Source organism: Bombus terrestris, chromosome 9 (genome assembly GCF_910591885.1).
Source record: "Bombus terrestris chromosome 9, iyBomTerr1.2, whole genome shotgun sequence".
In the NCBI taxonomy this organism is placed as follows: Eukaryota; Metazoa; Arthropoda; class Insecta; order Hymenoptera; family Apidae; genus Bombus; species Bombus terrestris.
The window spans coordinates 18,001,227-18,015,640 of NC_063277.1; the positions used below are offsets into that span (position 1 = coordinate 18,001,227).

The window sequence follows — 14,414 nt, forward strand, 5'->3', positions numbered from 1 at the left end:
GTTTACATGTAATGGATAACTGTAACGGTTCTCTTGAATTCCATAAAACTACACGTTACGGGGCATAAAATTCTCTCTCTTTTTCCCACTTTATCCTTTTACTTTGCTCGATCGCGATTGAAAAATTTCTACGAAGAATCGGATCCATACGTAGCCGGGTGTCGTTAATTACGTGAATGCTATCTCGTTTCACTTTAACAACGTCTTCAAATTTCTCGATTAGGCTTCTTGCATTTTTCAACCATACATCTAATCGCAACTTGAAAATACACAGAACGAAATTTTATGGTACGTATACTTGTAAAAGAGTAAACAACGAAAGATCGTATTTCGGTATAATCGTAATTACCGTTCTATCGTATAGAATTTTTCTCGCTCAACACGCTGGAATAAAATTGGAAGGGTGGTATTTTATTTCTTTTCGTCGTTTGTGACGATCGTCAATGACGAAATCTTACCCGCTACACCGAATCGCTGTTCCACTGATTCTACAGTGAGATAGAGTTATAAGTTTCGTTCGAGTAGAATATGCAATGGCAGGGATGCAAATAACTATAAAAATTAACTATTTGAAAGTATAACAATTTTTCTGCAGCTACGTATACGACACTACGTATTGTCATTTTCTGTCAAAAATGGGATTCGTTTACGTTTTCTAATTCGAGCGACGGTATGCTCTCAAACGTAAATATACGAATTCTAATCGCACAACAAATTTTCATCTACGTTTCGTATTTTCGTTGTAATTACGCATTCTTTTCGTCTAATAAAATAAAATCAAAGATTCTAATAATTTCTATCGTATATTCGATTAAACGTTTCATTGATATTAGGTAGCCGAGTGAAAAAATATCCTACGAATATTTACGATCGATAAAAGGCATCGTAATGATTATAAGATATAATTTTACGATAAGTATCGATTATCAAAATTTTACGACGTCGAAACGAAATTCTTCTAACGACAAACGTTCGAGACACGCGTCTCCTCGCGAAGCATAAACGGTTTAATGGGCTGTTAATTATTCCCGGCAGGTGATGTAGAAGCCACCCAGTAAAGAGTCCATTGCTCGAAGCATGATTGCACGTATTATTGTGTCAGCGGTCGAACGGAACCAACAGGATACCCAACACGCGTCCAGAATATTTTCTTTCCTTTTCTTCGCAATACCTAAGCCATAGTTGGCCAGCTGTTAGTACACGTTGATTCTCCCTACTTGGCTTCCTTAAAAAACACACGATTTTTATTCGATCAAATTAATATATAAAAATCATTTGTCCCCAACTAACGAACCTTTCAATTACAATCGATCCTTGCGACAAGCGAATGCCTATAACTAGACTGCGGATATTTATGTAAATTATATAAACTGATAAATAATGTTTATGTATAACAGTACTTAATATACACAGAGAAAAATAGATATACATGATACAAAGTTCGAAATAAAAGTAGAAAAATAGAAAAAGCGAATGATCCTTTAAATATGATTAATATTTTGAAATGAATTGAATTCATCACACTTGATAAAAATAAACAATATGTAACAAAACTATTTCGAAATTTCCACGTCAATATGATAGTAGTATCGAGTTTCAAAAACCTCGAAAACATAAAATCTAAAATAACTATCCGTAATAAAATAATTAAAAGCTTATAAGAACAAACCAACATCTACAACATCCTTATAGTCATCTTCACTTTTAACTTATCATAGTTATTCAGTTAGATAACTTTTATATAAATTATCTTTTTCACTTGAAATTTCTTAATTCTATAAAACTTAAATATGTACGTATTTACATAAATACATGTATACGAATAATTATATTATATGTATATAAGATATCCTACGTTTTTAAAATGATTAAAAGCATAAAAAATCTCGAATAATCTCCTAATTACACCTAAAATACCTAATATTTAAACTAAAATTTTCTATAATTAACGTTACCTTTTTATTTTGTTTCGTATTTAAGGGAAAAGTCCTTCTTTTAGAAAATAAACTTCCCGCAATCGAGTAAATGATGACTTTCTTAGCATTAAATAACATGAAATTTACCAAAAGTAAAAGTATCTATAGAGTTTCAAACGCATTTTTTAAAACACGCATTTCGAGCAATGGATCGATTAGGAGAGAATACTTGTATCGCCATCTAGCGTCGTATATATAGCTTCCATAGCAGTGGAATCGATTACCACGACTACGGAAATAACGGAAGAAGTTTGATTGAAAATAAAATTAATCGTGTAAAGTTAATATTAATGTGTTCTACTTCATACACATTTACGTATCAACGAACGTGAGTACTAAGAATAACATTAATTTCAAACATAAACACCAACAACAATCAACGATGTATACCTGCCCATACATAATTGCGTAAATTCTTTGTTTTCCATTAACATTTCTTTAAAAAGAATTATCATGTAAAATGCTTTATAATATCCGGATATTACTGACAATTAGATGCAAAATGTTAACCTATAAATATTATTGATTTTTACTTTTCAATATATGTAAAAGTATAAAATATACGAAACATATGAATTATATTTTATAATAAAATTTTCCCAATTCTCAACTTTCTTTTATCTAACCTGTTAAATATAATACATAAATCATGTACTGGAATTGTATTTTTATTTTGTATATGTTCCATAATAAAATTAACTTACCTATTGCTCGTGAAACACCTAATACTCCGTTAACTCTCATAGTTCCCATGCTTTGCATCACTGTTCCTCCTGCTTTCCGTATTCTTTGAACTTCATCCTAATAAGAACAATCAATATCGTTTGCACATTTGTTACAAATTTTTTTAAAACACATTATATTTATCAAATGTCAATTGTTTTTAAACAAAGAAAGTAAATTCTAGCTTAAAATTTACTGTCACAAAGATCATTTAATTAAAAAATAAATATTAATATTTTTATCGTTAAAATTATAGATTAAATAGCGTTAAAAATGACAGTGGTAGGAACACAAATAGATAGTGACAAAAGATTAATACAATTTGAAACTTTTGAAGACTATTTGGATTCCCTAGTAACATTTGTTGACCTTGGATATTTGGGAAATCTTAATGTCGCGCGTAGATTAGCCGAGCTTGGTTACCGTTGTACGAGCGAAACACTCGACGAAGAATCATTTTATCGTCGTTTGGAAGCTGTGAAAAATTTACTTTTTCCAATTTATAGACCGTACGAGTTAACATCAGAACAAGTGACACCAAAGGGTAATATAATGCAAGAATTAGCACTCAGAGAACGTCTGAATAGATTGAAAATCATATCCACTATCATATTCGTTAGAAATTTAACGAAGCTTCAGTTTGAAATTTCTGGTTACATCGATTTTAGCGAAAGGCTTGAAAAAGAAAATTGGCTTCCGTATTTCCAAGGAAGAAAAAAAATATGGCCTTGTGCATCTGACCTTGCATATTATTATTGGAGAACAGGGAAAACATGTTTAAACGAAACATCAAATTTTCAACCTGTTATAGACCCAATATTAGGGCTTCGATTTAAGCACTGTCACGATAGGCATTTCATTAATGTAGATCCTGGGGTGCCCTCTCCAGGCATATATACAACACGAGTAAGAATACATAGTCAAGAATATGAACACATAATATTATATGATCATGTTCTGCGAACAAGATGTTAAACATAGTGAAAACATATATACTTACTTCGCGATGAAGCCGATGAGGATTCACTAATTGAACGACATTGTCACGTTTTATCAGCATAGCTGTTGAATCTCCTACCCAGGCAACATATAATCTTTTATTTAATATTAAAGTGCAAACTGCAGTAGTTCCACCGTATAGTTTCTGAAATGATAAAAGTAATAAACATGATATATTGCTTGTACATTTGATATATTATTCTACAAAAATATTTGTTTCTTACTTGTGTCTGTGATTTCTCTATAAACTGTCTGTCGGTAGTAAGAAAAGCATCACGTAAGGCACGCTCTGGATCTGTAGGGTAATATATGCTTTCTGCTAAATATTGATGCAGATGAGAAGCACAATATACAGCTGCATCTTGTCCCGCATGTCCATCAAATACTGCATAGTAATTTGCTATGGAGTCATCCTAAAATTTGGAATATGTTTTTCCAATAAAAGGCCTACTATGTGTATATATTTGCTAAGAAAAGTTTAATCTTTGTATTTACCTCAATACCAAATATACTGTGTAAGTCATGTAAAACCACATAGCGGTCTTCCATTTTTCTTCTACAATTTTTGCTTCCACCTGCTGCTATCTGTGGCAGTGGTGTACAAGGAGGCGGTGGCAATAATGCTAATCTACTATTGTCCAGGTAGCGAGTACATATTTCATTAACTTTACTGGTAATGGCTTGCATTAATTTTAACGAAGTATATGCTGCAAGATAAAAAATAATTATCACAGACTATCTTTATTATAAAAAACAAAAATATTTTAAAGTTTTTCTAAAGAGACATACCTTGTTCTTGAGATTTAAATCCACAATCCTCTGGTTGTTTCTTGCACATGGATTTGATTTCTTGTATTACTTGATGAACCAAGTGTGCTTGTAAACTTGCTGGACATTGTCTAGAATGTTACAAAATTCTCTATTTACACATATAACTAATTAATTTTTAAGTATCTGTAACAAGATCAATTGTTTCATACTTTGAAAAATAATTATCTATTTAAAGAACAAATTACGCGATACAAGTACAAATCTGAACATAGAAAGCATTAAAATAATTGAAGCAGTACTTAGCAAACTGACAGCAATAGATATGCGAAACTTTCGATTAACAAAATTCAAAAGTCTATTTTCTATAGTGAAAATACGCTACAGTGATAACCATGGGTTTTTCATTCCGAAATTCTTTAAATCGTAAGAATAAAAAATATGTATAATTTGTTTTAAAAGTAATTTTAAATGATTGTACGAACGATATATGTATCCACAACATATCATTTGTTCTATTAATTTTTTATATTTTTATAATGACTTTAATCGTAAATTTAATCGCAAAAGCTTTCAATGTGATTGAATGCCATATAGGCATATTAGTAATATGCTTAAAGTATTGTGTGCCTAAAATTTTCATTTAGAAACATCTTTTATCATACTGGAGGTTATATGTAATATATGTATGTATGTCTGCTATAGAATTTCTGCTATAATCTTACAGCGTTTTTGATTTAATAAACAAAAGTTTACATTTTATTTACATCAGATGTATTTTATGTTTTTGCGTCGTTGAAAATCGTTTTATGGCTTCCAAGTATTAAAGATAGTTGTAGATAATCTTAATAATTTTACAATCTCGTTTTAAATCTAAAGAAAAGAAAAAATTCTTTTAATTGTAATTGAATTATCAAATTTTGAAAAAATAATAGCTTCACATTGAGCGATGACTGAAAGAACTGCTTTTCTGAATGACAGTCCTTCTCTGTATATTTCTGCGATCATCTCATACTCGAAATGAAATGGGACATAAAAAACATTAAATTTTTGAAATATACAGGGTGTCCTAGGTTCTGACGACCAGATGCTATCGGTATATTCTACGGATCTAAATAGGGGAAAAATGTTATATAAACATAGATCTCTTAAAACTTTACTAAAAAGTTATGAGAAAGATATGAAATGCAAAGAAAACAATAGCAGACTCGGTTACTACGATATAACGTAAGAACAGATCAGCTTATACTTACGTTCACGTTGTTTATCCAAAGGTAAATAGTTCTCCATTTCAAAACGATGCATTTACTGAGATAAAACAAGTTAGGAATGACATTCGCGAAGTAATAAATTCTATTTTTGGCTGTTGTCAATTTTGTATCGTCAGAACGATAAATATTTTGGGATGGAGAATTAATTACTTTTACATAAACAAAGTGAACATAAATATTACTGATGTATTCCTGTATTATACCGTAGTAACCTTGCTATTGTTCCCTTCGTATTTCATATTTTCGTCGTAACCTATTAATAAAGCTTTAAACGACCTATGTTTATGTAACATTTTTTTCTTATTTAGACGCATAGATATACCGATAGCGTTCGTCCATTAAAATCTGGGACACCTATTGGGATATCTATTCTTACTTTTATAATTACTAATACTATTCTCGTTATTATCATCGCATGTAAACAAATAATTATTACTGAAATATCATTTTGAAAAGTCGTAAATGAAGATCATAAGTTTCTAACACGACATACAGTTTCATACTTTATCTAATAAATACACGTATGTAGTAGCAAACATCAAACGCATCGTTTTCATCGTACGTTTCGTCCAATCTGAAGATAGTCATAATTCGTTCAACGAAAAAGATTAATTTATTCCTTTCTGAATAGTTACTGACAATTAAAAAATGTATTAATTTATAAAAAGAACGATAGAATAGATAGAGTTTGAAAAAATGATTATACGCATTTCCGATAACCGCCATATCATGCGGCGTATCATTTAGATGTGAGAAATCTATGGAGAGAAGTAGCGCTCGAGAAACATTCACCTCAAGAACAAGGAGTTTACGCTTTAGATGAACAATTTGCGAAGATCAAAGAGACCGGTGAAAACGAGGAGATAGCTGTTTCGAATCTATTAAAATTGGAATCTTTCGAACTAGTTCGTGATACGTTCTAAGACGAGGGCTCGCTACAGCCTGTGAGGAAACATTCCAAACCACCAGCAAACGCATCGTCTCCGGAGCATTACCGACAGGGGAGAGAAATGGTATCGATCGTTGGCACTTATCAACATGAAAGAAGCGAAAACCTCGACGAGTATTTCAAAGCTGTGGGTATGTTAAAAGCGACTAAAACTGAATGTCGCCTAGCTTACGATGGAAGCAAAAACAAATACGATGTATAAAATTCTGTTTCTTTCCGCATAATATTCCACTTATTAGCTTGTTCTTGAAAATTACAAAAATGTGAATCGATTGATTTGTTATATGTATACTCGTAATATACTAATTTACTAATGCGCTATCAATTAAAAATATAGATTGAAATTTTGATTAGTATGTGGACATATATACACGTGCTTGTACACAAACACTCATTACACGATATATTATATACCTATATATCTATAATGCATGTTATGTTACACATTTTTTTCTACCTATTGGATATTTCGTTTATCAAATCGGACATAATAATATAGACGTATAATATTCAAATTAAGTTATTTTTAATTGTATGCATCTATAGGTGTACCATATATTCCACGGAAAATAATATCCATGTCCAGTCCGCGACTGGAAATATCGAATGACTGCGATAAATGGACTATTCGTACCATTTCGATGATTCGTACGACAGAGATTACCTTTACTCTTGGCGAAGAATATGAAGAATGTATGCCGACAGGGATTATAATGAAAGTATAATCAATCCTTTCGTAATATTTTTTTGAAATACCGTGCTCGCCCCAACTCGATCGAGATAATTTAATATCTTTAGTTTCAAGTTTGAAACATACTTTGAATTACATAAAAAAAATTAGCCATTACATATCTTTCTTCGATATATAATTAAACGAATAGAGACAATTATTTGAGAGAGGACTTTGTATCCTTAACTTAACTAACTACTACCGATTTTCAAAGTATTGAATTGTAATTTGTTTTATATACAGGGCGTTCCCAAAATTGTGACACAATAGGCCGAGATTTTATAGGTTAGAGATTTTATGTGAAAAAATAAGTCGAAAAAAAAATAAGACTTTTTCACTTAAGGCTTCGTTTTCGAAAAAAATGAATTAAAAAATCAGTCAGGTCCGTGTAAGTACCTATTAACTGCAAATTTCGAGGTATGAAACTTCTATTTTTGTTCGTATTTCGATTAGAACCCCCGCGCACTAGCGACAATTTACCGCTTACGAAACGGGCGTTTATTTATATGTATTTTATATGGACGTGGACGAATTTTACGACGTGACTGCAAGATCACTTTATTTTTTGCTCTTGCTCGCATCAATCAAAAGTTCAATTTCTCCTTTCTCTAATAACACCATATAGGGTGCTTAACGAAATGGCGAGCACGATTTTTCAAATACCTCCGATAATGTAACAAACAATATTTCAAACAAAAGTTGCTCTGTTTTGAATCAGTTACAAATCAATAAAAGATAAGAGTCGCTTTAACTTTTTAACACATATTTGCACATTGGACTTCCTATCTGTCGTACGTGTTTTTCTACTTACAATAAGTGCTCAAATTATTACATACCACTTGCCGCGACACAAAGTCCCGTTCCTTTCAGCAAATTTTGATGCGTAGAGGCAAATAGACTTCGTGGATCTATTTCTCTACACGCATATATTATTTTATCTCAAAATTCTTCTGCAGAGTTTACTGGTTTGTCGTAAACAACAGATAATGTAAATATCCCCATAAAAAGAATCTAATGGAGATAAATGTGGTGAAAGAGACGACCAGTAATTTTTACTATTGCAATTTGTTGACAGCACAAACGTTATTTTAAGCGTGTGATCTAACGCCCTATTAAATTTCACACGTTAATAATAATACTCTTATGAATCAATGAATTCGAGATTTCTGAACTCATGATCATCAGAAAGTTGTAATATTTTGATCGATGAACTCGTCTTGACATCAGTTACAACGCTATGAAATCAAAGATACGTTATACCATTTAAAAAGGCCAGGGTGATCTTGATTTCTTATAAAAAGAAGCATTTTTTCGCAATTTTAAGCGTTGAAATTTGTGACCGATTCAAAACGGATCAACTTTTGTTTGAAATATTTGTTTGTTACGTTATCATTACATATCAGGAATGCTGGAAAAAGCGTGTGCCCCATTTTGTTCAACACCCTGTATAAATACTAAAGCGACAGTTTTGTCGTTAGTGCGATGCATTTAAACATTGATAGTGTCGCGATTTGCTTTCTGTTATCTCTTATTTCCGTAATTGGAAGATATATTTACGAGAAACAAAAGTTTCATAGCTCAAAATTTGCAATTAATACATGGATAACTTATAGGTTTTCAAACTCTTTTTTTTCGAAAATGAAGCCTTAAATAAAAAAGTGTAATTCTTTTCTCCGACTTATTTTTGCATGTTGGTTGCAGCTTGTATCGTGATTTTTGGCAATATCCTATGTAAAAAGAAAGAGGGGGTGGAATTTTTCATTTTTCACCGTTCGTATTTCTGTCTGTTTTTATCTAGAATACAGCTACAATGGAAGGAGATAATTTAGTGATAGTTTCAGTTTGTCCAGATAACAGCAAAATAGTGCGGAAATACGAATTTACAGAGGATGGTATGGTCTGGGTACGTTCCATTTACATGTCCGTTCACATATACACAAGCTTTTATCGATCCTACAATACCATTCAAAACTTTTTCAATACGAAATATGTAAAAAGAATAAAAATTTTATGTAACTTATCTTTTTCTCGTTAAATTCTACTTTAAATATTTATTTATCCGTATTCATATTATACATATTACAAACGTATAATTTTTCGAAATATGATATGTATACCTCATCTAATATCAATAATATATGGGGAAGATCTCATCGATATATAGATGTATATATGCATACATATTTCACTGGCAGCAGAGCATAGGAGTATAAGTTCGTTTATTGAAATTTTTATTGACCAATTGACTACTTATTTTTTATATCGACTATTGAGATTTTTATATTTATATCATTCAGTTACTATTTGTCACGTTCTTGCCTTGTAATTATATAAAACATAGTTAAACGAAAGAAATGATAATCTTGAAAGGCATTGATATGAAAGTAGATATTAATATCGTATTTTCTATTTTCAGATAATTAGCCATGACAAGAGTGGCAAAATAGGAAAGCGCTATTTTAAACGTCTTTCATAAAGCTTAATTACTGCTTGAACTACAAAATATTTGTATAGTTGAATTCCATATAAATTACATTTGCTATTAACAATTAAGTTTTCGATTCCTTTATGCGTTTTATACACATATTATTGTACCTAACAGTAACTTGTTGATAACACAATCTGAAAGCAAGCACACTTCAGATGGTAAAAAACCTATCATACAAAAACGGAAGCCGCACGGAAAATGCGTGCAGTTACGAGAAAGCGAAATTCGCCGGATCAATCGTAAATGTTCCGTCATTTCAGCATGCGCCCTGCCTACCTTTATTGCGTGTCACGTGCTACGCAATATATAAAAACACGGATAAATAAAAATTATCTTATAATAAATAATTAAAATCTGACGCGTAAGAGAATTTTATTTGTAGTATATGTATTTAAAGGATTAAATATATTATATGAATGACATGAAAATATGACGCGTAATTTCTTTTATATAAATCTTTTCTTATAAAAATCTTTTATTTAATATACTGTGTGCGTTTCGTGTAATATCAGTAACTTACAAATGTATTTTTCCGACAAATGCTTTGTATAATTTCGATGTATCTATATTTTCGTATTTGTTTCAAAGTTTAGTAATATACATAATTATTATAGTCGTGCCTCGTTACGATGCTAATTACGAAGCCTCGCAAAATTCTATATAACACCTATAATATATCCATACAAGTTTTCTATGGTAATTAGTTTAAATAGTTACGCGAGCAATTATACAAAGTGTCCCAGCCATTACAACATAATCGAAAATATAGCTTAAAAAAATAAATCGAAAATATTCGTACGACGTTTCATTTTCGTCTTTCGGAAAGATAGAGTTTAAACACGCGTGTACTTGATACATTTTCAAATTCGATTTTTTCGAAAATGAATCTTCAAATGAAAAAATCTGATTTGACATTTCCGACTTATTTTTTCAGGCATGTGGAATCAGCCCCCTTCCCGGGGCTGATATGACAGATGATACTGGGACACCGTGTATGTCGTTTATGTTTACATTCGATGCCGGCCGCCATAGGAGCTATCAACGAATAAACACGTCTTTTGTCCGCCCACGCACTGCCATGCTGCAATATTATTCATTTAAAAAGTACATTCACTTACGTCTGGTTGAGGTACTGTAGAGTCACGTTGATGATTTCACCGACGATCTCAGCCTCGGTGACGTTATATGAACTTACTGAGACAGGCAGCTGATCGTATGGATTCACTCTGGCGACAAATTCGGAGAAAAAACGGCTATAGGCTCCGAGATAATCACCGTCAGGACAATCTTCCGCCATTCTTTTTTCTCTTGATCAGAAATCCAAGTTACCGGTGCACACCTCTGTTAGAGCACAAAAACCACAATACGTTGACTGCGTTTACTGAAATGTGAACGCGATGCCTCAATAGCTATCTCTTAGTGACTAAAGTCGAATTAATCCACATGAAAATATAAGAATGGAAGGGAGAGAAATAGAAAGAAAGCAAAAGTGTGTGCGTATATTTGAACGTTTTTGTCGTTTTACTAAACGAAGCGTTCCTCTGTTCTGAACCTATTCGTTGATAGGCGATATTTGTATTTAGGTTACGTCACTCATTCAACATCGCGTACGCACATAACACTACGGGCTCGATCGAACGACGCGTTTCTCTATTGTGTTCCTTAGAGAAGTGGGGAGAATTTGCCGCGACGTTTAAACACTATCTCTCCCGCTTCTTTCAGTTTAGCGTTGCTTTTTGCCTTTCCTTTTGCCACTGGCCACTTGCGGATTGACTCTCGTAACGGAAGAAAAAGTGCGTAACGGAATTCCCCGAGTCACCTACTGCGCATGCCCGTCACGGGCCTCTGCATTTGCTGTTTCGTCGGCGTATGCTACTACAATACTTCTTTATTATGTTCAACTATTATCTTTCTTCCGACTTATACGTACCATTGTGTACGTACATTTCCTATTCTGATATATTTTTCAACTTTTTTTGTATATTTTTATTGTAATTCATATGAAAAGCGTTAAAGCCTTTATATGAAATTTACATGAGAAACATTAAAGTAATCGCTATTTTATTATTTATATATATATATCGTGTATAATAATAATGTACTCAAAAATTATATTACAAATAGAATTTTACTTACTATTTACTTAATATTATTGTACAGTATTGTACAGTACAATACAATGAAATAAATCTTTCATTACAAAAATATTAAAAAGATATGAATCTATTCGAAAATCAATTTTCAATTAAATAGTAAAGAAGAAGCTTATTCTAATAAATTTAATCTAAATTATTTTTATTAAAACTAAGTATTTAGTTATGTATTAGTAAATGAATACTGTTTTTGTCTTAAAATATTATTGCTAGGACTTTGATTAAGAACATGGTAGTTAATATATAGTTAGTTAATATATAGATAGTTATTTAAACTATCAAGAATTTGTTATATTGATAGTTAATATAAACAAATCGATAATTCAAGTATATCTTTTATTCATTTGCTTATTTACTTTGTCCCTTGACCATAACCTTTGGGAACCCTGAACTTAGAAATAAATAATGAGTTCGATTAACGAAAACATTAACGTGTAAAATTTGAATTCCGTGATCAGATTTCATTCATGCCAATAACGCGTATGCTATTAGCGAAAGGTACTTTCTAAACGCACGCGAACATGATTATCAATAAACTACAGACAAGTGCTATTGTTATCGAATTATTGTGGTAACATGTCAGTCCTTTTCTCTTTGATATCTTTCACTATTTTCTACACTAACAAGGATATTTAGATGGTCTACTTTACGTAACTCATTCTACATAAATGATGAATTTTTCCATATAATAAAACCCACGTCCAAAATTAAATTTCTGAATTTTTATTTTGAAATATCACGTACTACTTAAAAATATCTATAATGTTAGATACATTAAATTGTTCTTACATTATGGTACAAAACTTTTTTTCTTCTTTCTCATCTTGATTTTCTTTTAATTTGTCACTTACAATTCGTAAATATGATTTACTATTTTCTTTTTCTAGCCAACTAGGTAATGGAGCATTCCAATTTTCTGGAGGTTTATCTCTCTTTTGCCAAATATCATTATTATAATGACCTTCTAATCTCTCTAGTCTGCGCTTCCTTTCACTGTTTATTAATTGCATCTGTAAATAGTACAATATTTCTTAAAACATTATATAACTCATTGTAAGTAACATTTTATAAAACAATTTTTAATTATTTATTTCTTAACATACACATGCTTCTTTATCTTTATGTTCAGACCATAGATTGCAATTATCATAATCAATTTTCCACTGTTCACAGTCTACAGTTTCTCCAAATATAAAATATTGATGAAATCGTGCTTTTATGCTTTTACAATCCTTATATTCCTCTTTATACATTTCACATGGTTTGATCTAAAATATCAAATTATTAATTATAAAGAAAGGAACGATATATCAATATTTTCTTATATCTCTATTGTTTAAATACAATTGACTAATTTCTTAAAATAGCTATACTATAAAAGGGTATTATAGAACTATACAGAATCTATAATTATACCAGCCATCCATATGGAATTTCTTCTTCAGGTGTAGTATTTTTCATTGTACTGTTAGGTTCTGGCATCTTTCTCTTGTCTTTATGGTCAGGAACTAACTATTTTCTTCCTTAATAGAACAAATAACTCTAACAGTTTATATTTACAGAATGAATTTCACACAATTACTAATCATTGATATTCTCTTTGCATATATAAAATTGATTTTAGTAGATATCTTATTTATACGATGATAAAATACAATACATATAAATGTTTCCAAAATTAGTGTGTAATATTGCATAACATCGATGATATAATTAATGATATTCTACAATATAACGAATAAAATAATTACAAAATTAGAAATACTACTGTAATTCATATTTAAAATAATTTCTAATTTTCCATTATATTTTAGGTTATATTTCAATGTTACTGACAGAAAATAAGTTTGCTATGTGAATTTCCTCTAAAATAAGAATACAAATAAGCTTATACGTATATAGCAAACAGTAGTAAGTTTCATTTCTATCTTTTCCTTAATTAATAAAATCTCATTTTAACAATCCTATTGTTCACGTGAAAATGAAATCTTATTAAAAAATGTAGAGGATTAACCATGGGCATTGAATATATAGGGACCGAGCATAAGCTTCGTGTGGTGGCAGAGCGTGTGAACCCACTCCTGGGAAATGGGAAACACAGTCATGTTGTACTTGGAACCGCACTGATCATTGGTCACTGATTCAATGATGTATGTTAGAAAAAGAAAATAAACTAGTCAGTCAGTTACACTGGCTTCCTCTTACTCAATGAAAATAAGATTGCCCTTACGCAATCATAACCAATCATCAATGCGGCTCCAAATACCACTTTCTCGGTTCCCCAGAAACGACTTCATTCGCACAATTATTGCTAGGTCCCTATATTCTTATGTCCATGGAATTAACATATAGGGACA

General features: G+C 31.1%; 3 protein-coding genes across 6 annotated transcripts in view; 1 reads left to right on the forward strand and 2 right to left on the reverse strand.

The window, feature by feature from the left end:
- The window catches only part of LOC100647661 (kinesin-related protein 4), a 61,569-nt gene extending 49,725 nt beyond the window's left edge, over positions 1-11,844 (reverse strand). The window contains exons 1-7 of one of the 2 annotated variants that reach the window (XM_020864602.2): positions 11,650-11,844; positions 11,023-11,245; positions 4,488-4,597; positions 4,194-4,405; positions 3,923-4,111; positions 3,700-3,843; positions 2,681-2,777 (exon numbers count right to left, since the gene is read on the reverse strand). In XM_020864602.2, the coding sequence (XP_020720261.2) occupies positions 2,681-2,777; positions 3,700-3,843; positions 3,923-4,111; positions 4,194-4,405; positions 4,488-4,597; positions 11,023-11,201 (931 nt within the window). In that variant the 5' untranslated portion in view covers positions 11,202-11,245; positions 11,650-11,844. Of the gene's footprint in view, positions 1-2,680; positions 2,778-3,699; positions 3,844-3,922; positions 4,112-4,193; positions 4,406-4,487; positions 4,598-11,022; positions 11,246-11,519 lie in introns of both variants that reach the window. The other variant, XM_012312296.3, reaches the window with a different exon arrangement.
- On the forward strand, positions 2,853-9,969 carry LOC100647778. Its single transcript, XM_048408496.1, is given in 5 exon segments — positions 2,853-3,243; positions 6,485-6,817; positions 7,233-7,405; positions 9,215-9,319; positions 9,833-9,969. Coding segments are annotated over 5 exon segments (942 nt in total). The 5' UTR covers positions 2,853-2,972; the 3' UTR covers positions 9,893-9,969.
- A 920-nt stretch (positions 11,845-12,764) lies between the features above and the next one.
- LOC100647980 (UPF0545 protein C22orf39 homolog) lies at positions 12,765-14,263 on the reverse strand. Of its 3 annotated transcripts, none has more exons than XM_048408500.1 (4): positions 14,072-14,263; positions 13,474-13,580; positions 13,161-13,325; positions 12,765-13,067 (listed from the first exon to the last, which is right to left on the reverse strand). In XM_048408500.1, the coding sequence occupies exons 2-4, from the start codon at positions 13,537-13,539 to the stop codon at positions 12,843-12,845; spliced, it is 456 nt and encodes a 151-aa protein (XP_048264457.1). In that variant the 5' UTR covers positions 13,540-13,580; positions 14,072-14,263; the 3' UTR covers positions 12,765-12,842. The 3 variants fall into 3 exon arrangements, with proteins under 3 accessions (XP_048264457.1, XP_048264456.1, XP_012167687.2); XM_048408499.1 differs by having other exon boundaries at positions 13,474-13,781; positions 14,072-14,262; XM_012312297.3 differs by lacking the exon at positions 14,072-14,263 and adding an exon at positions 13,894-14,065 and having other exon boundaries at positions 13,474-13,781.
- Positions 14,264-14,414: the final 151 nt, after the last annotated feature.